This window comes from Fistularia commersonii, chromosome 16, assembly GCF_037954325.1.
Source record: "Fistularia commersonii isolate RoL2024-O1a breed Wild chromosome 16, RoL_Fcom_v1.0, whole genome shotgun sequence".
NCBI lineage: Eukaryota > Metazoa > Chordata > Actinopteri > Syngnathiformes > Fistulariidae > Fistularia > Fistularia commersonii.
In genome coordinates this window covers 16,661,763-16,688,708 of record NC_141299.1, presented here as the reverse complement: position 1 = coordinate 16,688,708, position 26,946 = coordinate 16,661,763, and the positions used below count along the sequence as shown (strand labels likewise).

The window sequence follows — 26,946 nt, the reverse complement described above, 5'->3', positions numbered from 1 at the left end:
GTTACTTCTACCCCATCATCCGAAATGAGCCAAAAAAGGAGTGTGAAACAGATATAAAGAGCCCCGACTTGCGATACGCTTTCACATCTTGCAGTTTCCAAAGCGCCCCGCGCCAGATCGCATTCCCCCACTTGCCCACCGATGGGGGCACTTCGGCAGGAAGAGCCGGAGATTGAACCGCTAACTAAGATCCTGAAAAATACCCCAATTGGTGTTTACGAAAAAGAGTCCCGCAGTCACCATCAGGCCAAATGTCTACAGTTGACATGTGATCAGATGGGCCGAGGAAGAGCCAGGGATCGAACCGCCAACCTTTCGACTGTGGGGAAGCCCGCTCTACCATCTGATCCATCGGTCGTAGCTGTACTCTCAGATAATTGCTGTATTTAGGATTCTACAGATTTTGCGTTTTTAGGTGACTAGCAATGTTCATCTGGCGGGCGGGAAACAGATTATACTTTTGAATTTCACCGTTGCATCATTGTATGATAACGAGAAAGAGTCGGTGGTTGGGAACAAAGTTAGTCGATTGAGATTTGGGGAAGGGGATTTCAAATATTCGTTATTTTAAATTAGAGCATTTAAGGATAAATTCAACTTTCATGGTTCTTGCGGAAATCTTCTTGTCTTGGCAACTGGACTTGAATTTGTTCACTCGACAATGTTTCACCCCTCATCCGAGAGGATCCTTCATTACATTACATTACATTACATTGCATTTGGCAGACGCTTTTATCCAAAGCGACTTACAATAGAGAACATAGGGAACTGCAAATACACTTGCAAATACACGATGCACTTCAGTTCTCAGAACGTCTTCAAGTGAAGAAATTCAAGTCTAGTTGCCAAGACAAGAAGATCTCCGCAAGAATTCACCATGGATGACTGAGAACCTCCACAGACAATGGTACGGTAGGTGTTCTGGGTGGTCTTGGGAACAACGACAGAAGTTTGAAAATCAATAATTATATTGAAAAAGAGTTTAAAATGCCAAGCGCATACATGTTCAGTCTCTTGCTTCTGCGCTAGCGGTTCAAACACAACCGCCCCCCTGGTCCCGACTCTTGTGGTTTTCGTTTAAGCACATAACCAAAGAGACGTGAAACCTCCCTGACATTTCTGAGAAAGGCGAGTTCGTTACATGAAGGCAGGTGCAGAGGCTGGTGCCCTGTCGCCAACCATCCTCACCTTCCTCATGGAAACCTTCAAGCCATCATATTCACTACATGGACGTCTTGTTGTTCTCATGCTCCTCGCCAAGCTCGGCAAAGGTAAGTAATTTAAAAGGGTTTCTTTTCCGCTGTTATTTCACCTTCTGCTTTATTAACAATGATCTCACTGGGACGTAGCGCAGCTAATCAGACACATTATAAAAACAATAATAATAAAAAGGAAAAAACATGTCCTGGCCACAAAGTGTTGGTTACCTTATCTACATCATGCGGTTTCTGTAAACAGTTGACATTTCCACCGTGCCTCGCTGTCTGCCTCTTTTTGAGAGTTTCATTTGTCGACTGCACCCAGTGGATAAGATAACAAAGCAAACCCCTTTTTCTTTAAAAAAAAAGGATTTTTTATGCGAGGTAAAACTCACTTGTGTTCGGGATAAGACAGCACGGCTGATCCAAAGATTCATTCCTGACACGTGCTTAAAGTCATAAACGACTTTCCTTCTCCAGACGTACTCTCTTGCTGAGCCCTTTTTTTTCATTTGAAAGTTTCAATAGAGGCTCTGAAACACCTGCCACATCGTGCAACATCGGATTGCACGTCGCGCAACCTCATATTTGGAATTAATCCCCCCCCGAATCCCCAAACGACGCCTTGGTATCTGTCTTTTGGAGGGCACAAGCTCGTTGGCAACCATGAAAGATCTGGCCCCATCCACACAGGACCTCCTGATTCAGCTGCAGCGAAGGACTACCAGGCTACCAGGCTACCAGACTACCAGGCCACCAGACTACCAGACTACTAGACTACCAGACTACCAGATTACTAGACTACCAGACTACCAGACTACCAGACTACCAGACTACCAGACTACCAGACTACCAGATTACTAGACTACCAGGCTACCAGGCTACCAGGCTACCAGACTACCTGACTACCAGGCTACCAGACTACCAGACTACCAGACTACCAGACTACCAGACTACCAAGCTACCAGACTACCAGACTACCTGACTACCAGGCTACCAGGCTACCAGACTACCAGGCCACCAGACTACCAGACTACTAGACTACCAGACTACCAGAATACCAGATTACTAGACTACCAGACTACCAGACTACCAGACTACCAGACTACCAGATTACTAGACTACCAGGCTACCAGGCTACCAGGCTACCAGACTACCTGACTACCAGGCTACCAGACTACTAGACTACCAGACTACCGGACTACCAAGCTACCAGACTACCAGACTACCTGACTACCAGGCTACCAGACTACCACACTACCACACTACCAGACTACCAAGCTACCAGACTACCAGACTACCTGACTACCTGACTACCAGGCTACCAGGCTACCAGACTACCAGCCTGTGCTTGTGTTGACTGCGACCGACTTGTGACGTTTCCAACATGAACAAATACCTGGTCATAGTTGTGCTGAACCATGGTTAACTACGACGTGATTGCAAGCTAGCAGGGTTGTGCTCACGGTGGGAAATCCATTGCAAGTATTGGGCAGGTGGTGTAAAAATGTCTTTTTCAGTTTGACTAGTGAGGTCACGCACGTCTTTTCCATCATTTTGGTTCCCCTCAAATGCTCAATCGTTGGCCTGAACAACATGTTCCCTTGATAGTGCTTTGCGACCACACTCACGAGACGAGAGAGGTGCAAGAGGCGTCTCTCGGCAGGGCGGTCAAACATTTCGGAGCTGCTCGGGTTCGGTTTCGAGTTCCCGTTGTCCTTCATTGATCACCACAAGGTTGTCTGATGACATTCTTATCGAAATCTTCTTGAAGACAAGAAGACACCCCATTAGTATAACAACATAACAACATAGCAACCCCCTTACACTTAGTTTCTGCACAGCAACGCTTCCACTTACACAACAAGCCACCATAATCTAGACCCGCATAAAAACCTGGCTGTCATATTCGGAAACTCGGTCATTAGAACTGAAGAAGCTTCTCGGACGAGGGCTGAAACATCTTCAAGTAAGGAAATTCAAGTCCAGTTGCCAAGATAAGAAGATGTTCAACAAGAATTCACCATGACCTGGATGATTGAGAACCTTCCGCAGTCTTGTCCGATGACACTTTCCATGATCCGGACTAAATGATTCCCAAAAATCCAATATTTGCCTGTAAGTGAGCACTTGGCGATAGTAAACGCTGCCTTTTACCGGTGCGGAAACCTCGGATGCATCCCAGCTTAATGTGGACGGCCTTCCGCCTCGACCAGCCGAGGTTATAGACACTGCTAATATCATTAGCGCTAACAGTGACATGCTTAAAAATATACAATAATAGCTTTGATATTGATAAAACAAAGAAGAATGGCGGACGTCTGGAGAGTCCGCCGCTGTAGATCGACCAACTCGGGAGAAGATACAATCCTACGAAAACACGACGTATGTTTTTCGTTGGGGAGCCTTTGAGGGCGAACCGCTGGGATTGAAAACATTACGTGTTTTTGTTGTTTTTTCTCCCCGAAGGATCTGAATGTGAGAATCCTTCAAATATTCAGTGCTACAGAGCAAACCAACTCGAGACTTCTTACAGGTGCGAATGGGACACGAGCGGCAATCAAAGCGACGAGGTGTTTGATTTTTACATGAAGTGAGTGTTTTTATTTCGATATTAATCACGCTCATAGTTGTTTATCTTGGCCTCTGATGTGATCAGAACTTTGTTTTATTCATCCGCAGTAACAGAAAACTCAAACCGGTCACAGGGAACTCGATAACTTTTAATGAGGAGGAGCTGATCTCCTTGTATTTGGTTGATATATGGGTGGTCGATTCCTCCGGATGCCGGTCGCCCAGGACACGTCTAATGCTGAATGAAACAGGTACTTTACGCTCACATTAGAGAAAGTGTGTCAGCTTTTGTGTCGGCACCACAATAAAATCAGAATCGCTGAATGCGCACCCAGCCGTCAATCAAAGGGAACCGTAGCTCGAGTTCCTGTAGCAGAATTGTTTTGTTTTTTTCTCACAACAGTCAAATATGACGCGCCGCAAGACATCTCAATGTGGTGGAGGAAGAACAACCTACACTTGAGCTGGCCGGCCGGGGAGAACCACTCAGCGGAGGCGGAGGTCAGGTACCGAAGGCGTGAAAACCTCACAGGCCCGTGGGAAACAGTGAGAGATTATTCTTCGCTTCTTGTTTAATCTACAATGTCTAACGTGAAGAAACCAGTTCCACCTTTCCTCCCCCATCTCGCTGTTACAGAAGTCCAACACAACAGACGTCAGACCCGGAGCCACGATTAAGCGTAAGCGTTCCCCGGCTCCTCCTCCTGTCCCCGGGCAAGACGGCTTTTTGACCCAACTGATGCGGCTCTCCGTGGCTTTTGAAAAGAATTAACAAGAATTTAGTTACTGTCATTTCTGGACTATAGAGCGCACCTGATTATAAGCCTCACCCAGTACATTTGAAAAGGAAAAAACATTTTTGTCTATAAGTCACATTGAAACATGAGATATTTACAAAGAAAGACGGTACACAGAAAAGAATGAAGTATTTACTTACCTTAATTTCTGGACTATAGAGCGCACCTGATTATAAGCCTCACCCAGTACAGTTGAAAAGGAAAACACATTTTTGTCTATAAGTCACATTGAAACATGAGATATTTACAAAGAAAGACGGTACACAGAAAAAAATGAAGTATTTACTTACCTTAATTTCTGGACTATAGAGCGCACCTGATTATAAGCCTCACCCAGTACATTTGAAAAGGAAAAAACATTTTTGTCTATAAGTCACATTGAAACATGAGATATTTACAAAGAAAGACGGTACACAGAAAAGAACTAAGTATTAAGTTACCTTAATTTCTGGACTACGGAGTGCACCTGATTATAAGCCTAATACATTTAAAAGGAAAAACAATTTTGCCTATAAGTCACATTGAAACATGAGATATTTACAAAGAAATATCTTCTTTATCGGCCGGCTCAATTGTTTTTAACTTGAAAGCTGCGTTATATGCATTTCTTCTTGCATTTTCCATGATGAGGGTCTGTTCAGGCTAATTTTATTCATGCACAAAGCGCAAAGTTACATTAAACTTGTGTTTTCCTCACCTTTTCCTTACCTTTTCTGCTCGAGGGCCCCTGGCGGCCGTTAGAAAAAATGCATAAATTAGCCGCATCTTTGCATAAGCCGTAGGGTTGAAAGCCTGTGACAAAAGTCGTGGCTCATAGTCCGGAAATTACGGTAAAATGTATTTTATCACAGTACATGTTTTTTTTTTTTTTAATCTATAATTTTAAATGTGAGGATTATGGTGGTAAAAAAATATATATATAAATTTGAAGATTATAGGGATAGAAATAAGAAATTTGAAGAGTGTGGGGATCCAAATGAAACGGGTTAAAATATTTTTGTTGTTTTTCTGCACATGGCAGTAAAAGTGGCAGGACACACAGAGAGATAATTTAAGTTCAGCTATTTTTTTCTTCATAAATACAATAAGGACTCAAAAAGACATTAAATATTTTGCTTAAAAGTAACCTTCACTTTTTTTTGGGGTGTTAAATGTTTTATTGCATGCAGGAAGGTCATTTTGTTTTCTCTGCAGTTGTTCATTGATTGAAAAAAATTCAACACATATTTTATTTATACATAACATAAAGGTAAAAATAACCCAAAAAAACATTATATGCCGTTGTCGCGACTCCTCGAATCCTCAGGCCAGCGACGCAACAATCACTGCAATTATCCTCTGCCCCCGGAGGCCACGGCTCACCAGAAAACAATTCAACTAATCAAGCCAGAGTATGAAGACCCAAAGTTTCAGTCGGTGTCTGGTCTCGTTAGTTAGAAGAAGAAGTTTGTGCTGTCCGGGCGTCTGCGTCTCTCGGTGGGTGATAATCGAAGGGTATCCACCTCCATGGCCTGATCTGCTTGATCCGGCTGGTTCAGGGATGGCCCTGTGGTGGTGGTAGACCTTCCAGGGCCAGTGAAGCAGGTTTCCCTGATGCGAGACTCGAATTGCCAATTGGACGAACCTCTCCAGCCCCATGGTGTCATCATACGCCACCAAGTGGAGGTGCAAGGAGAGGTCGAGGCCTTGTCGAAACACCGTCATGAGGGCTGGCCAGCGTCCTGAACTGCAAGGCATACTCCGTGATGGGCTGTTTCCCCTGGCGGAGGGTGCAAAGCCGGGCCTGATGGGACAAATCACCATCTGGAAGGCTTCTTTGAAATGCTCCACGAAGCTCTGAGCCGTGGTCGTCACCGTGCCTGGGGAATTCCAGGTTGCCTCAGCCCACTGGAGTGCTTTGCCCGACAGGAAGGAGACGATGTAGGCCGTAAGTGGGCGGCCATCGGGGCAGCATGGATGACCCGAGGAGGCTGAGGTGCTGGAGAACTTGTGGGCTCCATACCAGGTCTGGTTTTCTGTTATGGTTTCCCCCAGGAGCACAGACAAGTAGAAATGCAGGTGGGTTTAATGTGTTCTCAATCTGGAACGTTGCTTTACAAAGACAAGTTGAAGACGACATAAACTTCTAACGAACGAGACCAGACACCAACTGAAACTTTGGGTACGTCTTTTTCTCCAGTTTGATCAGTTGAATTGTCTTCTGGTGAGCCGTGGCTTCCAGTTGCGGAGGATAATTGCAGTGATTGTCGTGTCGCTGGCCTGAGGATTCGAGGAGTCGTGACAACCGTGTTAATTCATTTTAAATTTCAAAAGAGGTTGTGTGGCTCCCGGTGCAGCGTAAAAGGGGTGTAACGTCTTAAAGTGACGTCTTAATTTATTTGGCTTCACCGTATTTATTTGGTCCTCCACCGTTGATACACTTCGTTATAGTTCCTTGTCTTAGCTTTCGCGTGACTTTCATTTGTGGCATTATATCCGTAAATCCCTGTTAAATCTGATCTGAAAAATTATTGTAAAGTACGAGCGGGTTTGCTAAAACAGTTTGTCCACTTTTGGTGGAAAGAAGCTACAGTAATTACCCTTTAAGAATCCATAAATTAGCTTCTAATCGCGCTTGTCTTTCTGCACAGACGAAGTCATTGTCGGGAATCTGTCGAAGGATTCGGCCTACCAGGTTCAGATCAGACATCAGTCCAAAAAGGCTATGAACCCGTTATGGAGCAAGTGGTCTTCGGTCGTCACGGTCCCTGCAGGTGAGTTCAATCTCATATCGTAACTTCTAAAAGTTTTGGAAGAATTAGTTTGGAATGATGAGCAAGATGCACTTTAGCAATGGTTAGCGCAATGTTAGCGCTCACAGCGAAAAGGTTCCTGGTTTGATTCCGACTATTTCTGTGTTGTGTCTCCACGTTCGCCAATTTCCTCCCTAAATATCCAAAACCTTTTGATTGCAGAGATTGAACAGCAACCCGTGGTCACCATGACAACAAGGCGCACAGAGGGTGTTCGAGAGGTGACGCTCACATGGGAGGTAAGCCGCCGTCCCCACATGGGGGTTCCAACACCATTCCAATGCGAACGATCGAGTTATTGGCACTCGGAAAGGACCCTTGGGGAATCAAACCGAGGACCTTATTGCTGTGAGGTGGAGATTGAATAGTTGCATGTCTCTTTATGACGTGTGAATGAGCGAGGGGATGTTTGAAGCCTGCCTCTCGCCCGCAGCTAGCAGCGTCCCTTAGATGAGGATAAGCAGTACAGATACGGGCCTCTTTCTCTCTTGAAGGCGTATGCTAGCACGTAACATCAAGCTGCCAGTCCCCAACAGGGCCTCTCTTGTCGGTGTATGCTAACACATTCTGCCGAGCCACCCGTCCCCAACCTGGCTTCGCTCCCTTGTTGGTGTATGTTAGCACCTGCCGCCTAGCCGGCCATCCCTAGCTGCCCGTCCACAACCAGGCCTCTCTCTCTTGTCGGTGTATGCTAGCACGTTACACCAAGCTGCCAGTCCCCGACCAGACCTCTTTCCCCCTCGAAGGTGTATGCTAGCACACTGTGCCAAGCCACCCGTCCCTGACCGGGCTTCTCTCCCTTGTCGGTGTATGTTAGCACCTGCCGCCTAGCCGGCCATCCCGAGCTGCCCGTCCACAACCAGGCTTTTCTCTCCATTGTTGGTGTATGCAAGCACATTCTGCCGAGCCACCTGTCCCCGACCTCTTCCTTCATTGGTGTAAGTTAGCGCCTTCCACCTTGCCGTGTGTCCCCAACCAGGCCTCTTTCCCACGTTGTTGTATGTTAGCGCCTTCCACCTAGCCGCCCGTCCCTGACCGGGCCTCTCTCCCTTGTCGGTGTATGCTAGCACGTTACACCAAGCTGCCAGTCCCCGACCAGACCTCTTTCCCCCCTCTAAGGTGTATGCTAGCGCACTGCGCTAAGCCACCCGTCCCTGACCCGGCTTCTCTCCCTTGTCGGTGTATGTTAGCACCTGCCGCCTAGCCGGCCATCCCTAGCTGCCCGTCCACAACCAGGCTTTTCTCTCCATTGTTGGTGTATGCTAGCACATTCTGCCGAGCCACCTGTCCCCGACCTCTTCCTTCATTGGTGTAAGTTAGCGCCTTCCCCCTTGCCGTGTGTCCCCAACCAGGCCTCTTTCCCACGTTGTTGTATGTTAGCGCCTTCCACCTAGCCGCCCGTCCCTGACCGGGTCTCTCTCCCTTGTCGGTGTATGCTAGCACGTTACACCAAGCTGCCAGTCCCCGACCAGACCTCTTTCCCCCCTCTAAGGTGTATGCTAGCACACTGCGCCAAGCCACCCGTCCCTGACCCGGCTTCTCTCCCTTGTCGGTGTATGTTAGCGCCTACCGCCTAGCCGGCCATCCCTAGCTGCCCGTCCACAACCGGGCTTCTCTCTCCATTGTCGGTGTATGCTAGCGCCTTCTTCCTAGCTGTCCGGGCCGGTCTCCCTCATGGGTGTCTGCCAGCACCGTCCGCCTTCCCCCCCCAACCGGCCACAACGTACCCGTTCATTGATCGAAGTCAATTTGCTGTTTCGTGTCTCTCCTCAGTTTGCAATGCTCACCTAACCGAAGGCCTACTCCATTCCTCAGCCTATAGAACAGGCGGCAGCGGCGGGCGGCATAACCTACATCCTGGAGGACACTCAGTCTTCTCTGGGGTGTCCATGCAAGAAGAAGAAGAAGGAGAAGAGACACCACACGAACACGACCACGTTCACAACCAACGTGACGTTCTCCGCCGTCAACATATCCGTCATCGCCAAAAACATCGTCGGGTATTCTCTCCCGGCGATCATTCAAGTCCCGGCTTTCCTCCCCACGGTGAAAAGTAGGTTTGTTGACATCTTTGACCTACTCCGTGCTTATTCATATGTAATCAACCCGACTCATTCTCCAGGTTGTGATAAAACCCGGCTGAACGAAAAACTGAGGAAGGGGACTTGCCTCGAGCTGTACGAGTTGGAAGAGGAAGACTCAGGACCGAAAAGTGTGATCACCCTAGTGTCAAGCATGCGGGAGGAGAAGAAGCAGAAACTATCAGGTAAGTGTTGGATGAATAAATACAAAATTTTGACAATTTTTGACGGAAGAACGTTCAGTTTGTACAATTCTTTGCTTTTGGTTCTGGTTTTAAAAGTATGTCACCACGTCTTTTAGTCTGCAGGAGGACGTTCAAGAGTGCAACTGTCATACTTGTACAGTGTACCCTTGTTTTTCGCGGGGGTTACGTTCCAAAAAGAACCCATGATAGGCAAAATCCGTGAAGTAGAAACCTTAATTTTTCTTTTTTACAATTATGATACAATCAAATACTCTATTATACATTGAAAAGAAAGGACAAACCATTTTACAGGCTCAATCATTTGTATCACAAATAAAAGTACTGTACTTTAGAAACGTTTCTTCAACACATTGCGGACAGTTGCAACCCTTTTTGCATCCTTATTAAAACTTATCGCTGCTGTCGTCCTTATGTTTTTTTTTCTTCCTTCTTTATGGAACGAACGGAAGATTAATTAATTCCGTAATGCCGACCTACAGCCGCGTAGCTTTTAGCTTCCCTTAGCATGTCCAGAAGTTTAACTTTATCTGCCATAGATAGCATCTTCCGCTGCCTTTTGGGCCTTTTGTCGCTCCAGAGCGTTTTGTCAACATTATGGGTTTTAGAGAAACTCGAAATTGCGAGAGAATTTGCACGTACGTCATGTAAATTTGGCCAGCTGTTTTACGTACGTGTACATGTTAAACTGCGATGTTATTGACGCACAGGTAGAGAAGAAGCGGGGTGACTTTTTAGCCAATCAGAATGCAGAACACAATGCACCTTGCAAATCCGTGAAGTAGCAAAACCGTGAAAAGTAAACCGCGTTCTAGCGAGGGATCGCTGTATTCCAATTTGTTGACATGTAGATATGGGATTTAACGCATTCTTCAACTTTGTGTTACAGAGGTGAAGGATTTCGTGCGATACTTGTACTTTGAGCACTTGTGCGTCGACGGGAGGCCGCGGACGGCACACATGTGCCTCTACCGAAAAATTGCGGGTGAGTTTTGCGTTCGATTTTGCTCAAGTTCATTGAAAACCAGATAGATATGTTTTAATTTGAGTCTTTCAGTGTTATTAAACCACAGCGTCAGAATCCCTTTGCCTCAGAGTAAAAACCAGATTTTATTAGTGTTATTACACCCCCGATCAGTGGTGGCAAACGTACGGTCCGCGGGCCGGCGCCAGCCCACCAGGGGGTCCAATCCGGCCATTGGAATAAACCTACAATTTGAAAAAATACATAAATCATAAACTACTTTTTTGAAATAAAATGCAGTTCCTGTATTGTTTGCTCGGGGTGCACTGTTTTAGTCAGTGTTAGCAACACAATGTGACTCACAACTTACAGCAGATGGCAGCAATGTGGCTGCCAGGTCTGTAAATAGCATTTTGTCTTATTGTTAGAAATTTACATACTTTTCCGTTGGACCCGACACACTCATCAGCAAGATGTCGTTGTCAAAAAAGAGAAACTTGGACATGCAGTGTAGGGTTCTCAAGAAAAAATGGATCACTTCTTACTTGTTGGTTGAGGTTAATAAGAAACCTGTGCGCTTGGTGTGGACGCAGCGAGTTTCGGTGCCACGATGAGACTCGAAAAATACAACAAAATGCACAGAAATCTGAGAAGACAGAAACGGGGCACCGTCTTGTTGAAATTGCACTTTTCTTAAAGAATTTCAGGTTGTTTGTCATGTATTTTTCAAAGGAATATTCATCTTTCATGACATAGAAAGATTTTTATCATTTACCTGTTCTCCTTTACATATAAACAAAGTAAAAATTTTAACTTATGCAGGTAGTTATGCAATAATTTTACCGGTCCGGCCCCTTTGACATCAAATTAGGCCGTATGTGTCCCCTGGACCCAAATGAGTTTGACACCCTTACCCTAGATACTAACCACACTTCATCATAACTAACCCCCTTATATCCGTCACCTTTTCCAGTTCCAAAATCAGAGCCTCAAGACTTTGTTGCTTTAAGCCAAACGCAAACATCTCTCACCTTGTTGTGGAAGAAGATCCACCCCAAATACCAGGGTGGGCTGTTGACCAACTTCAGTCTTTGCTGGGTGGAGGTCAACCCCGCGGAGCAGCAGGGAGGTGAAGAATCCACCGAGAGTCCCGAAAAAACCCATCCGGTGGCATGTTTAAAACACCGAAAACACGCTTTTGTTTTTTTAGAATGCAGGAACACATCAGGCGCGTTGACCAATTATCGCCTGGAGAACTTGAAGGCGGGAAAGACGTACAACGTCAGCCTGGCCATGACCACGCAGAAGGGAGATGGACCAAGAGCGCGGTTGACCCAGAAGACGCTCTCCGCGCAGCACCCTTTCAAAGGTACCCGACGACTTGGAGAACGCAGAAGCTTCGCTGAAGTCCCGTCGAGTCCGAAGCCGCAGTTTCTGGTGCGAACGCTAACCTCTTCCCGACATCAGTGTTCGCAGGTCCCCTCTCGCTGTTGCTGATCATCTCGATCGGCTTGATGGGCAGATACTTCTTCTTGAGGTGGGTGAGACGCTTCGACGGCCTCCCGTGTTTTGGCCCATCTGATTTTTTTTTATGCTGGCATCAAAACTCTTGACAAATTTAAGTGTGATCGATCTATTTTTCTATATTATTCGAACGCCTCTTTTTAGAATCCATATATTTTGCATCATTTGAGTCAAAAATAAGGGAATAAATGTGTTATTGCACTTTATGGAATAAAATAAATTGAGAAGTGAAATAAATAAATGAAAAATAAACGAGCAAAAGCCTGACCTGTGCATTATTATAGAATCCATCTAGTTTGGATTTGTATTTTTTATGTTTAGGCCCACTGTTATAGTTTCTGTCCTCTGAAAGGGTTCAAATTGTTTTTCATATTATTACTAAAACTGTACATTTTGCCTTCTCTTGCACGTTCTGCACTGATCATGTCAAAAAAAAAACCAGATGATGGCAAATGAGGCATTTCTTTTGAATTTTCTTTTTTTTTACTTAATCATGACAAGAATTCAGATTGTCCTCCAACATTTTCCAGAATGAAGAACATGATACTTCCCGCTGTGCCGACCCCGGTCATTTTAGACTTCACCCCGGTGAAAACTGGACTGCAGGTAAATTAGTTTTATTCATCTATTGAGCTGGAGAAAAAAAGAGGTATCCTAAAAGTGAAATGTTCTTATGACGACGTGACCTCCGGTAGGAGATGCTGGAGAACGAAGAGGAGGTGGTGCACGAGCTGATCCTGCTTCATCCGGATCCGGAACGCCGGGGCGCCGGGACGGAGGCGGAAAGGGAGCGGTCGGAGACGTCGGAAAGCTTCGGGGAGGCTTCTCTGGAGCCGGGCTCCGGAGGACAGGAGATGTCCGAGATGGAGCTGGTGGACAAAGAGCTGGCCTCGCTGCTGGACAGGAAAGGACTGGTCTTCCATCAGGAGACGGACATGTCTTGAAATGGCTTCAGATAGGACTCGACGACTTGAACGTTCAGGTTGATGAATACTTTAACCTTCCTCCTTTCTGGTAGCATCCCCGGTGTTAACGGGTCGGTTTCGACCCGTGTCTTAAATCAGCTTTAAAATACACTAAAAATAAACTTAAATTCTTTTTCTCATCTCTTGGTTACCTTGTTAGGCTTCCCTATCCATGAAAATATTGGGTTTAAAAATTTTTGTTGTGGTTCTCTGGGCCTTTTTATTATTAGTATACCTCTCGATTTCAATAAAAAACAAATTAACCTCAAGAGAATAATATAAATAAGTGTCTGGATATGCTCATTTTTGTTTTTTTGCAGCAATCCTGGACAAATGAGCATCCCCAGAAGCTCACATGAGTGGGGGAGGAGTTGGTTGTCATTGTGTTGGCTGACAAAGCGTTTAAGATTTAAATTTTGGCTCTAATTATTGCTTTGTAATCTTATTTTTATACTCGGGTCGAAACACTACAAAGGACATAATTTCAACTAGAGCATTTTATAATGCAGTGAAAAAAAAATGTTTTTGTTGAAATCAAGGTTCCTGACAAAGTCAAGAAGCCTTGATGCATAAAAAAAATTAAGTGATGATTTTATGCATTTAAAAACTAAAACGGGTCGGTGGCGACCTCTAACACAAGAGGGAGGTTAAGTCCACGGAATCTCTTTATAAGAGATCAGATCTTTCTCTTTATAAGACCTTATGTTCCCGGCAGAGAGCTGCGTTCTTCTAATACAAACCTACTAGCAGCACCTTCTGCTCGCTCGAAGCGATCTCAGGCAAAACTGTTCTCAGTTCTACTACCTCAGTGGTGGAACAAACTTCCGGAAGCAACAAGACTAGCATCGTCTCTCTCAACATTCAAGAAACAGGTAAAAACTTTTCTCTTTCAGGACTATTTACTGCACTGATGCCCCAGATCAGGTTAGGCACCAAGTTAGGCTATGCAGTGTGTACGTCTTTGTCAAAAAAAAAAACCCCAGCTTACTGTTCTGTATATTTCCTGTTCATCTTGTATTTGAAAGTGTTATTTGCAATCCTTATGTCCTCTATTGTAAGTCGCTTCGGACAAAAGCGTCTGCCAAATGTAATATTTCTATGGCAAGATGAGGGGGAGATGGTGGGCCGACCAACAGGGTCAGGTGAAGAGTCACAATTCTCCTGCTCTTTATGGAGATGTTGATTAGCGGCAGCTAGCCGCGGCAGCTAGCCGCGGCAGCTAGCCGCTGCTGCAGCCGGCGCTATTTCTCAACTGGGACCCGGCCGTGTCTCCTCTCGGCTGCCGGGAGGAGATCCTGACCGAGGCGCCTTCGGCCTCGCAGGTTTTTACTCCCACAGCCCAAAAAAAAACAGTGAACGGCCGTGTCGCTATTTGCCATGTGAATGAGAGGGTGAACGGCTGTGCGTCTCTAAGGGATGAGTGAATGGATGTCTGTCTCATTGTGTCATGAAAAGAGACATTGATGATCACATGCGTCTGTATGACGTGTGAATGAATGAGTGAATACTGGCATGTCTCGCTGTGATGTGTGAATGACAGAGTGACTAGTTGGAAGTCTCTCCAGGACGGGTGAATGGTTGAGTGTCTAGTCCAGGGGTCGGCAACCCATGCGGCTCTTTCATCTTTATACTGCGGCTCCGAGTGGCTTGGGAAAATAAATTATAAATTTTTAATTGACGTGTATTTCATTTGTGTTAATTCCTTTTTTTTTTTTACTTTTAGTTCTAAGTTGGAAGATTATTGTGATTTTGAATTATTAAATAAAATTATATTGTTTTTCGCCGCTCAAAATAACATCACTCTCGCGGAAGCCGGTATACCCGCCAGCCGGTAAAGTCCCGATTTGCAGAAGTCCCATAAACCACGTAAATAAATTTTTATGAAGATATTTTGCAAATATTTATTTTTTGTTTACTTACACTAATTTTTTTCCCGATTTATTTTTAAAATTCAGGTCAAGGCTCCGCTACATGCTCTGAAAGCCCAAAGCTCAAAATGAGTTCATTACATTAATAATTTTTTTTTTTTTTCCCGTAATACTTTGTGAATTTCAGAAGCAACACACTACATACTTGTTTATACAAAGTGTAAAGGTAATAAAAAGCAATATATACAGCGGTACCTTTATTTTGGACGTCAAAAAGTAATTGCGGCTCCCAGTGTTTTCTTTTCCCAGGAAACCAGGTCCAAATGGCTCTTTGGGTGTTACGAGATACCAGTCCAGGGTGAACCCAACCTCTCGCCCAATGGCCGATAGGCAGTGCAGGACAAGAGGTATAAATCATGAATAAATGAATGAATGAACTAAGATCGCTTAATACAAGCTGATGGTATCGTGCCACGGCTGTGGGGTTATCATCCCGTCTATAACCAGGATAAACAGTTGGGTATCACACGGGTGACGTGTCTCCGTTGCTATGGTAATTGAACCCCCAGAGATGTCAACCCTGGACACCTGAACGGCAATAAATTGAGGAATCGTGTCTTCCTTGAAAGGCCTGGTGAGTTCCTTCATCTGCATCTTGTGCATCATCGCCGTGCATCTCAACATGGTATCCTGTCACGGCGAGCACCTCAGAAATGGACATTCGTGGCAAAAATGTGAATTCCAGCAAGATGAGATAGGATGGACTTTATTGCTGGGGTCCATCTTATTCAGTTGTCACAGCAGCGTTACAATTGTCCAAATAGTGGTAATAGAAGAAAAAAGATGGGCAGAGGACGGCCGGAAAAAGACACAAGATCAAACCCAGCGGATAAGGGAAGTAAAAAGGAGGATGTGATGCACAGGAGACTCGATCTCCAAGGAAATCGAGAAGTCACATGAGCCCAACGAGACACAATAATAGAACTAGTACAGATTTGAACGAGTATTAACACAGGGTTTACGGCGCAAAGGGACTTTATCTCAGGTTGCAGGATTTTCTTCTGAATTTTCTCCTTTCATTCAAATTCATGTGAGAAATCCACACAGAAGGAGAAATAGAGTTTTTGCACTTCATTGTCTGTATCATTGAAATCTGGAGTGGCATAGAGGTATGATAGACTGGTGCGGGACTTGTATGCTCGCTGTGAGACAGGGGTGAGGTGTGCTGTGGGTGTAACAGAGAAGTCCAAGGTAGAGGTGGGACTCCATCAGGGATCAGCTCTGAGCCTCTTCTTGTTTGCAGTGGTGATGGACAGGCTGACAGATGAGGTTAGACAGGAATCTCCATGGACCATGATGTTTGCAGATGACGTTGTGATCTGTAGTGAGAACAGGGAACAGGGAACAGGGAAAACTAGAGAGGTGGAGGTATGCTCTGGAGAGGATAGGAATGAACGTTAGTCGCAGCAAGACAGAGTATGTGTGTGAATGAGAGGAACTCGGCTGGACTTTCTCCTTCCATTGGAATCCATGTGAGAACTCCACACAGAAGGAGAACCAGACTTTTTGTCACCTCATTGAAGCGTGTTGCAGCGTATGACCACCCGAGGGCAGTGTCAGATTGAACTATGAGCTTCCACGGGCTCAACCATCTCCATCCAGAAGACACGTCAGGTCTGGAGGTCCAACAAACTCCCATCATTTCTGATGATCTGCTATTATCCTGCATTACTAGCAAGGAGAAAATAATATATTTGGATACATATCTGTTTTTAATTCCCCTGGTGTTGTTTTGGAAATGTATTTTTCTCGTCCAATAACATCGACCGTTATGTTTTTCAGACTGGTTTGGCTTAAAGGGCTCTTGTTCTCTCTCACAGCTGGAAGTTCTCTAACCCAACTTTAAGTCAAACGGTAGAAAAAGTGGTAATAAAACCACAAATATAACCAGTGTTTTGTAATTCTCTGTGTCAATTTGAGTTGTATCGATATATTTCAAGACACCCATGGAAACACTTACTCTATCGGTTCTGTGTTTAGCAGCTCGAATATCTTGTGGTTTTGAAACCGAGCAGAGAAAGTTTGTCGTCTGCTCATGACGAGCGGAAAAAAACAAATCTATGCACCCGGGGCAGAAAGATGTGAGTTTGAGGAAGTCGGAAAGCAAGATAGTCCTTCAAAAACCTGATGACCACCAAACTTCTCGCCGATACGCAAACAAATAGATTTGCGGAAAACTCGAAAGACATCAACTTGTTTTACAGAATGAATGAATGGTCTCACAGAACTTGTTCATTTCAGTTGTTCTGCAGAGCGAAAATAAGCAGATGTGTTTCATTTGGAGATAAGATAAGATAAGATAAGATAAGATAAGATAAGATAAGAATTTTTTGATCCCAATAGGGGAAATTCGTTTGTCACAGTGCAACATTAATAATATCAATAAATATGAATCTAAATACAAATATAAGAGGCAGTTAAAAGGACAAAGACAAGAACAAGGATAGGGACAAATAGAATGACAACAAGGATAAAAAAATTGGGTTAGGGTAACAGAATGACAACAACAACAACAATCGATATGATTCCAATCACATTTTAAATGTTCTCAAGAACAAATTGCTGAATTTGCGCATTTTCGCATTTTCATGCAGTCCCTCATAAACTGGGCTGCGTGGCGTGCGATTGTTTATTTTTATTATACACAATCGCTTGTGTAATGTCTTGAGCGTAAGTGTGTGAATCAATTGTTATCACCGATTGAATAAATACCTTAGAGGAGGTGTCATGAGGTGAGGCAGGAAATACCGTGCCTCACCTGAAGGGGGCGTATGCGAGTCGGCAGGTAAACAATTAAGATAAATAAAAGAAAACCAGGAGTTCACAACAAATTAACAAAGCTTGAGAAGAATATGTGAAGAGAAATAAAGAAACAAGAAATAAAGAAAAGACCACACATTGTTTTCAGCTTTGTAAAAAGAAATGAGATGAGACCATCTGGAATAAGACACTCTTTCAAGCTCTTACAATTGTAAATATGGTTCCCGAGGAAGCCAGATATTATATTATATTATATTATATTATATTATATTATTATTAAAATACATTATATTTTTTCATATTTTATTTTTTTGATTAAAACTTAGTATATTGTATCAAATCATGATATATTTTATGTAATATTTTTTTCATATGATATGATATATTATCATATTGTATCTTATCATATTGTATCATTGTATTTATCACATGCTATTATATATTATATTATCTATAGATAGATAGATAGATAGATAGATAGATAGATAGATAGATAGATAGCAGAGCTGCGACTGTATCAAACAATGTTTGATATATAGTATATACGTATATACAGGACTGTGATAAAGTTCTTTATCTTCTGTATTGCAAATTACAAAAACAAAAATGTCATACATTTTGAGTTCATTACAAATCAACTGAAATATTGCAAGTCTTTTATTATTTTAATATTGCTGATTATGGCTTACATCTTAAGAAAACTCAAAAATCCACATCTCAAAATATTAGAATATCATGAAAAAGTAATTTTTGTTTTTTAAGTGCATTACAGAGGATAAAGAACTTTATCACAATATTCTAATTTTCTGAGACAGTTCTGGATAGTGATTATACAATTTAATCTTTTTTTAATAAAGCCATTTTCAAGAACCTGGAATTTGTGATGCTGCTGGTAAAAAAAAAAGTTATTTTTAAAAAATTTTTGTATATATATATTATATTTTTATGTATTTATATATTTTTTCTACCATGATATGTATGTACATATACACTATATGGGCAAATGTATTCACTCAGCCATCCAAATAATGGGAACCAGGTGTTCCAATCACTTCCATGGCCACAGGTGTAGCAAACCAAGCCGCTCGGCATGCAAACATTTGTGAAAGAATGGGTGTCTGTCAGGAGCTCAGTGAATTCCTTGTGGAACGGTGATAGGATGCACCTTTGTCACAAATCCAGTCGCTCCGAAATATTCCAGTTGACTTTCAGATGGATTAAAAGAACATGGAAGCGTTTGGGAACGACTACAACTCGGCCACGAAGTGGTAGGAGACGTAACTTGACGGAGCCAACTTTCTGCAGAGTCGATGGCTACAGACCTCCAAACCTGATGTGGCCTTCAGAGGAGGTGCAGAAGAGTGCGCAGGGAGCTTCATAGAGTGCAATGTAAAGCCTGGGATGCGGTGGTGTGAAGCACGCCGACACTGGACTCCAGAGCGGTGGAGACGCCTTCTCTGGAGTGACCGATCGCCCGGTTTGGCGGTCTACCAGGAGAGCAGTACTTGTCTGACTGCATTGTGCCAAGTGAGAAGTTTGGTGGAGGGGATTATGGTGTGGGCTTGTTTTTGGCCCCTTAGTTCCAGTAAAAGGAACTCTGAAAGCGTCAGCAGACCAAGACATTTTGGACAATTCCATACTTCCAACTTTGTGGGACCAGTTTGGAGCTGGACTCTTCCTTCTCCAACATGACTGTCCACCAGCGCACAAAACAAGCTCCATAAAGACATGGAGGACAGAATCTGCTGTGGATGAACTTGACTGTCCTGCACTGAGTCCTGACCTCAAACCCCATAGAACATCTTTGGGACGAATGAGAGCTGAGACTAAGAGCCAGGCCTTCTGGTCCAACATCAGTGTGTGACCTCTGGAAGATCAGAAGTTGACATCAACACACTCCTGAACCTTGTGGACGGCCTTGACAGAAGAGCTGAAGCGGTTCAAGCTGCAAAAGGTGGACCCACGTCATATTGAACCCTATGGATCAGGAATGGGATGTTGCTTAAATTCATATGCAAGTCAAGGAAGGTGAGGCAATACTTTTGGCTATATAGAGTGTGTGTGTGTGTGTGTGTGTGTACAGACCATATATCTATCCATCTCATGGACGTGTAAGACGACAACCTCCGAAGACAGTTGTCAGAAATGTTGGCCTTGAGTTTCCGACTGAAGGGTAAGAAAGAACGACTCCTTCAGAGAAAGTCACAAGTTATTTGGAATTTTTTTGTTTTTTATCAAACGTTGGCCCAAAAACGACACGTTTATTCTGTTCTCGCCGCCGCCGTCGGGTGCGAGACGGGGTTGCCGTTGGTCGCACGTGTCTGGCCGGGTAGTGAGTCAAGCTCGCACGTGACTCCGCCAAGAAACAGTTCAGCACCAGTGCCGTCTGGAAAAAAGTGCGCATACATATTTTTCGCATTATGATGATTAAAAATACACAGCAACCAGATTTATCTTAGTATTTTGTATCTTACAATTCCAAGAGAGAGCAAAATGATTCTGTTTTTGACTTGCATTTGAATGCAACACAGTTTAGGGTTATTTCAAGTAACATGGACCTAAACACTGGTTTCCCCCGGGCAGGTAATAAACGGACATGTACTCCTGATCGCTCGGTTTCTTCTTGAAAAGTTCGTTTCTCTTTGGAAAGTCCAGGACGCTGTAGATGAGCGACGGGGCGGGCACGTCGCCGGGCGCCTCAGCTGTTTCCTGCGGAGAAAGAGGGGAAAAAAAAACAGTCGAGAACGCTCTCTGTAGTTCATATTTTGGATGAGGAGGGGTGACCCGTTTGCGCTCTCACCGGCGTTGTGGAACTCGAGGCCCGCTGTTGTTTCTCTGTGGAAAAAGTAAGAAAAAATAAAAACCCAGTCAACCTACAGTTCTTTGTTATGGTTTCAAGGCAGTTCGAAGCAAGGGGGAACCCCACATGCACACAAACACAACGCCCTGCTCATCACCGATCTCCAAAAATAACCTAAATGTCGTGAGATGAGTAAAACGGGTGTCGCCGAATTCTGAAAATTTGTGAATCAAACCTTCCTTTGACCGAAGCCAAGGAGCGGCGGAAAGCAGATGTGCTTTGACAGGGTATTTTTGGGGAGTCCCAGGTGAGTCCCTGGGGTTGGAGGCCCCGTAGGGGGAGCACCCACGACACACCGGAGGGACTACAACTCAGGATTCCTCCCGGAAGAGATGGACAAAGATCATCGGCAGAAGATGGCGCGATGGTGTCGTGGGTCCACAGCCAAGGACAGGACACATGGATGTCTCCTATTGCTGGCAATTAGTGAGGGGCGAAAAGCCGTAGCCTAAGTCTTGCTTGTTGCCGAGTTGTGCCACTTGCGATCCCGTCTGTTGGGGTGAGTTTTTATGGGTCCTCATGCCTCGGTGGCACATTCTCATGTGTTGCCTGTGCATGCTAGGGGGGCTATTCCTCTCCCTGTTTGCTTTCCTTAGTGTACTTCTTCCCTTCTCATCTATCATTCAGGGACGACGTCGCCCCTTGCTGTACCCCTTGGTGTTGCCCCTCCTTCCCGTTCCCCTCCAAGTCCCACCAGCGAGTAGTCACTGGATCTTCTGACCCCAGGATTCTCTTGCCTGGCCTCAAGGTACCGTCATTGTCCCTGAATCCCTTGCCCTGACGGTAGAAGCTAGTGCCGTCCTGCTTGGACTCCCGGTATCGACCTCGGCTCTTCAAGTGCCCTTTACCTGGCTTCCCTTCCCTGGTTTCATGTAAGTCTTCATCTACTGCTGGACCCTAAGTAGCCTTGTTTTGTGAACCATCTTGTTCTGCTTGGGTCCACACACATCCACAGTCCTGATTGCTTGGTAATTTGGACATTGCATGGCGCCAATTCATCCATGTATACTTTGGTCAACGAGTAGTCAAATCAAAGCCTGATGTTTTTGTGCACCACTCTCCATTGTAAATGGACTCAACCTATATGGTCTGTTCCATCCAAAGGCCCTGAAAGGCTCTTACAGGTTCCACCCTAAAGAGGAAATGATGGCCAAATGCATCTGTAATGGACCTCATGATACAAAAGGCTATTGGACACCAACATGACAAAAGCTTAGCGAAAATTTTGCGAAAACACTTGGGGTATTTTCCCAGTGGGCACGACGGGCCCACTGGGATTTTGTTGCCTGTTCTACCAGGAAGTGAGACCGCAATGAAAATATTACTTCCCATTGTAACTCTTTCACTTCAATTTTTTTAAGGCAGCTCTGTGGAGTTAAAAAAACAAACCAATTTTGCACTTGAGCATAGATGACTAATTTACACCAATGGTGGGAAGATCGTTTTGTTGTTCATCTTCAGAGAAATACCGTATTTTCTGGAATATAGAGCGCACCTGTAAATAAGCCGCATCCACTCTATTAATAAAAAAAAAGGAAAAAAAAATGTACAAGCCGCACCAGGCTATAAGCCCCAGATATCTATGTTGTTCAGGCCTAGTTGTTCAAAACCTAGGAAAAAAGTAGTGGCTTATAGTCCAGAAAACACGGTATTTGTTCCCTCCCAATAAGTAGGCGCTCGCTATGAAACTATACCTTCCCGTCCTCTTTCCCTGCATCCATAAACTTCTCCTATTTCGAAACGGCGCTTGAAACTAGTCTGTTTTCTCGTCTTGCTCAAGTGTCAATGCGGTTCTCCATCTTGTCTCCGCCTGTAATCAAACTGGGAGTTGTAATATTTCCGTTGCAGAAACTTTGTGTTAGTAAGTCGCCCCGGAAGTTGCATTTGCTGATGGAAGTTTTTCGGGTGCGGTTTGTTCTTGAGGCGACGGCCTTTCGAGATGCGCCGAATATCTAACCCGAAGTGTGCGAAAGGGAAAATTAGGCCATTTTCTCGAACCCTCGCTCATTCACATTTGCATGGCTGTTTTTTTTTTTTTCAGAAGCCGCGAATCATCACACAAAGGATGTGAAATAAATTGCAGTCTTGCTTGCATTCTTAAGCATTAAAACCGCAAAGGCACGGTTCGTCTCTTCTCTCGCCGCCCGCCGTCTCGTCAATGACTCAACATGGAAGTGATCACGCGTTCGAACGAATCGTAGGATACCATTTGTATCTTATAAAAAAAATTTTAAAAAATGCCGTCCAAAAGCAAACATTTGATGGGCTCCACAAATAAGTGCAAAAGAGGATTTTCTTTTGTTTTTACCTTTGGCTCGTACAAAATACCAGATTAACCAAGGCAAAACGGCGATGGCCACCAACACAACAGATGAAACTGCAAGAGCGGAGGGGAGCGTGAAACTTCCCGCGGGCTGGTAGTTGTTGGTGTTGTTTGTTTGCAGGGGTGGAGCTGTGGGAGTGGGGAGGAAAATGTGAGACATTACACATTTCTGTGAAACGCGTTTTCTGGTAATGCCGATCGTAATCCCGCCTCTCGTCAACACTTAACGGTGTGGTAACGACCATAACACGTTCGCAGTTCCTATTCGGAGTCCCGATTCCGTCCGAAACGTGCACTCCAACGCATCGCGGGTTAAGTGCAAAATAAATAAATGTATTATTTATTGGGATTTTTTTTTTTTTTTTCATTTTATTTCTATAAATATTATTTATAGTAAAAAATAATAAAACAATTTAACCCTTGTGTTGGGTCAAAAGTGACCCACTACCATGTTTAGCTGTTGAAAAAACACTTTAACCTATTTTTTTCCAACTTGAAATTTTATGACTTTTCCTAAAGAGACCCCATAATTAGAAAAAGTGATACTTCTTTTTTGTTTATGTTTCCATGTGGGCTGTACAAAGATTGTCTTATGGGTCATTTTTGGGGAGTAAACACAATATTAAGATCGCACGAGGGTTCAATGTATGCCAATTTATAACAAAATACACTGCACAAAAAAAATAAAGGGGAAAGTAAAATAACACATCCTAGATCTGAATGAATGACATATTCTTATGAAATACTTTGTTCTTTACGTGGTTGAATGTGCTGACGACGAAAATGATCAATGGAAATTAAACGTATGAACGTATCATTTAATATCATTTTATTTCCATGAATATTATTTATAGTAAATAAAGAATAAAACAATATTAATGTATGCCAATTTATAACAAAATACACTGCACAAAAAAATAAAGGTGACAGTAAAATAACAGATCCCAGATCTAAATGAATGACATATTCTTATGAAATACTTTACGTTGTCTAATGTGCTGATGACAAAAATGATTAATGGAAATAAAACGTATGAACCCACAGAGGTCTGGATTTGGAGTCACACTCAAAATGAAAATGGAAAAATGGAGTTTCCTTAAAAGAAGTCCGAATGAAGCAGTGTTGCTTCCTAAGTTACATTGTGGTTTTTAAGTGTTCCCTTTATTTTTCATTTTTTGATGTAAATATAAAACGACAGCTACGCCAAAGGGATCGTCTTACTATGTTTCCATCCCTGAGATAAAAATGATTATTATGCTCACGGTGACATGAGGTCAGTTCGTTAATTTGTGTAAACGGGGAATATTTACACAAAAATCCATCCCGGTGACGTTCAAATTTGTCATTTTGATATGAAAATCAGCCACTCATGAAAAGCGTTAAGTCGTACCTGTGCTGTTTCCGTCCTGCCGGACGACCAGGTGAACCTTGCTACTGTGCTGCAGTTGTCCTTTGTCCAGGAACAAACTGGCCCCGTAAATGCCACTATGATCTAATCTGAGATTTATGATCTCATAAAACACAAAGTGTTTTTCGTCGGAAAGGCGCACTCCTTCCAAATGTTTTTTCCCCGATCGCTCTGCGATCTTCTGGTTGTCTCTGTAGATGCCAATGTGACTGTCGTTTCTCAAGCTGATGTTGAACATGAATTGGAGAGTGACGCTTTCGCCGAAGACTCCCGGAACCTCCGCCCCGCCAAAACCTGTACGGGGACAAAACGAAACAAAAATAAAACAGATAAAAGTGGGGGGGATTATTAAAAACATTGAAAATCAGAGTGTATCCGCCGTGCCCACCTGAGTCGATCACCCAAGAAGTGACGTTAGCTTTAGCATCAATATATTTTTGACCTACAATGCAAATATTTCCCACATAAACCAGAAAAAGGAACTGGAGACCAAAACCGAAAATAGCTTCGGTTTATTTTTCTATCAGATTTCGAACGTATCCTGAATTTATTGTGCAGCATAAAACCCGACCCCCACCTCTGAGGCTGATTAAACCCACAGAATGGAAGATGATTATTTTTTTTTGGCGTTGTTATTGCTGAGAATAATACTACGATTGTTACACTATCTGGCGTTCACTGCAGCAAAGAAAGAATTCCATTATATTGAGAAAGAGGTTTCCTATGACAGTAAAAACACTTCCTTGAATCATCTGGAATCATTTAAATCTTTTGAATCCTTTGAAACCTTGAAATCCCAGAAATGACCTTTCCTGCAAAACCTCTGAACTTAACCCACTGCTTTGTTTTACTAGATTCCTAATTTTTTGACCGCCCAACAAAAGAAGCGTAGCCACGGGCTTGCTAACGCCCGTCCCAGCCGTTTCCGCAAACATTTTAGGGTCAACGCCGAAAGCTAACGTCCTTCTTTGGTGCAAACAACACGTCCAGATTTGTTAGCGTCGATCAAGAATTATAACAAATTGCAGAATTCCTTGCATGGATGCAGGTTAGCGTTGTTTCACCTGTCGTATCAGGGCTGCATCTTCCCAAACATCTGGAAAGATGCTGCCTCTTTTGAATCGAAAGCCCTGATTGTTGTCAAAGTTACCAAGAAGGCTTCCGTAAACACGCCTAAAGCACGATAAGTACATCGATATCACTAAAGATACGAATATTGTGGCTTAATGTTCTTGGGAACCCATCTAGGAGGCATTTATTGATTAAACTCTTGGTCCACATGTGACATAAATGAACCAAATGCATGATGATCAGGAAATATAAAAAAAAAAAAAAAAAAAAAAAGTTTTTTTTTTTAACTTGAGAGCAGTGAAACAAAAATATCGGCGCTTACCGTCGGATTCCACGTGAACCGCGAGGATCAGAATGAATCCGAGAGCCAGAGAGACGATATAATCGGCCATGAGAGCTGAAGAGCGGCGCCGTTTCTGCGTCTTGACGTTCAGAGGTGTTTCTGTGACTGGTGAGGCGGTCGACCGCTTGCCTCTCCTGAGCGTTGCCTCATTTGATGTATGACAGGAACTTGCCATACCAGATGTTTATCTACTGGCAGCGTTGTAGACGCCTCCATTCGGGTACATGAAAGGCGTTGATGTGAGCATGTAGTGCGAAGGATGCGCCGCCTTACGCCACCGAAAAAGCCTTTCACATGAGCGGTGAGAACGCTTGAGAATGCAAGAAATAACTTTCACCCACCCACTCGGTCTCACATGAAGATATTGTTTGATAAACGCATGAGCGTTCAACAAGAAGGTCCACAAATGCTAACGTTTGCTAACGTAACATTTGTTCGGGAAATTTAGAGTTTTCTTCCCGAAGCCCAGCAAATCCGAATTTCCGATCCAAAACAAACCCCGAAAACCAAGTGAATTCAAAAAACAAAAAAACCCAATTTGAGAGTAGCCAGGCGTCGTTTGGGCAAATTTGGGCACCGAGGCTTCCAGGGGCCACCGCAAAATTGGGAAAAAAATTAAGATAAGATAAGATAAGAACAACTTTATTAATCTCGAAGGAAATTGTTGTGCCAGAGTTACAGAAAATATAACAGTAATAAATAATAAAAAGAAAAGGCAGAATTAGAAATACAATAAACTATAAACTATAAAGTGTCTCAGTGAAACTATAAAGTGTCTTAGTAAACAAGTGATAAAACTATAAGTGTCTTAGTAACAAGTGAGGTAAGGAGTGCACAATAGTATGATAAAAGGAAAAATTGTCGTGTACTGTTATGAAATGAAATATTGCACAATTGACCCTCGATTTATTTAGTTTAAAACTTATTAACTTCTTCAACGGAAAAGCTCACATCGATTCAAATGTACAGAGAACCCCGATGATTTTTTTCTTTTTGACTCTATCTTTAATTTGTTAAAACGATGCCTTTTCTTTTGCAAGCCTATGGAAAAAACTGTAAAAAAATCTCACATCTGTCGGGTGTTTTTTGGATCTCTCGAAACAGAAGCGCCAGATTTGATTTCATTGGGAACGCGCTTTGGTGTGGTAAACATT

General features: G+C 43.6%; 2 protein-coding genes across 2 annotated transcripts; one reads left to right on the top strand and one right to left on the bottom strand.

Annotated features, from left to right (window-relative positions):
- Positions 1-1,138: 1,138 nt before the first annotated feature.
- Positions 1,139-13,604, top strand: il12rb1 (interleukin 12 receptor subunit beta 1). The gene is made up of 17 exons (XM_086161231.1): positions 1,139-1,271; positions 3,669-3,792; positions 3,882-4,024; positions 4,177-4,319; positions 4,411-4,487; positions 6,203-6,339; positions 6,444-6,497; positions 7,201-7,323; positions 7,525-7,601; positions 9,178-9,415; positions 9,485-9,628; positions 10,536-10,631; positions 11,584-11,739; positions 11,821-11,979; positions 12,078-12,147; positions 12,665-12,740; positions 12,830-13,604. Exons 1-17 carry the CDS (start codon positions 1,142-1,144, stop codon positions 13,076-13,078), a joined length of 2,196 nt encoding a protein of 731 aa, XP_086017357.1. The 5' UTR covers positions 1,139-1,141; the 3' UTR covers positions 13,079-13,604.
- Positions 13,605-18,466: 4,862 nt separating this feature from the next.
- LOC147226090 (uncharacterized) lies at positions 18,467-26,307 on the bottom strand. Its single transcript, XM_086161866.1, has 5 exons — positions 25,772-26,307; positions 24,361-24,672; positions 22,956-23,099; positions 20,588-20,622; positions 18,467-20,496 (listed from the first exon to the last, which is right to left on the bottom strand). The coding sequence occupies exons 1-5, from the start codon at positions 25,965-25,967 to the stop codon at positions 20,326-20,328; spliced, it is 858 nt and encodes a 285-aa protein (XP_086017992.1). The 5' UTR covers positions 25,968-26,307; the 3' UTR covers positions 18,467-20,325.
- Positions 26,308-26,946: the final 639 nt, after the last annotated feature.

What these genes read in the sequence shown, in the direction of transcription:
- il12rb1 (XM_086161231.1), top strand. Translation starts at nt 1,142, where the DNA reads ATGAAGGCAGGTGCAGAGGCTGGTGCCCTGTCGCCAACCATCCTCACC. An exon ending in CGCGCAGCACCCTTTCAAAG is followed by an intron (nt 11,980 to 12,077) that starts GTACCCGACGAC and finishes TCCCGACATCAG; the next exon opens with TGTTCGCAGGTCCCCTCTCG. An exon ending in GGCAGATACTTCTTCTTGAG is followed by an intron (nt 12,148 to 12,664) that starts GTGGGTGAGACG and finishes AACATTTTCCAG; the next exon opens with AATGAAGAACATGATACTTC.
- LOC147226090 (XM_086161866.1), bottom strand. Translation starts at nt 25,967, where the DNA reads ATGGCAAGTTCCTGTCATACATCAAATGAGGCAACGCTCAGGAGAGGC. An exon ending in GCAGGACGGAAACAGCACAG is followed by an intron (nt 23,100 to 24,360) that starts GTACGACTTAAC and finishes CCACTCCCACAG; the next exon opens with CTCCACCCCTGCAAACAAAC. An exon ending in GTATTTTGTACGAGCCAAAG is followed by an intron (nt 20,623 to 22,955) that starts GTAAAAACAAAA and finishes CTTTTTCCACAG; the next exon opens with AGAAACAACAGCGGGCCTCG.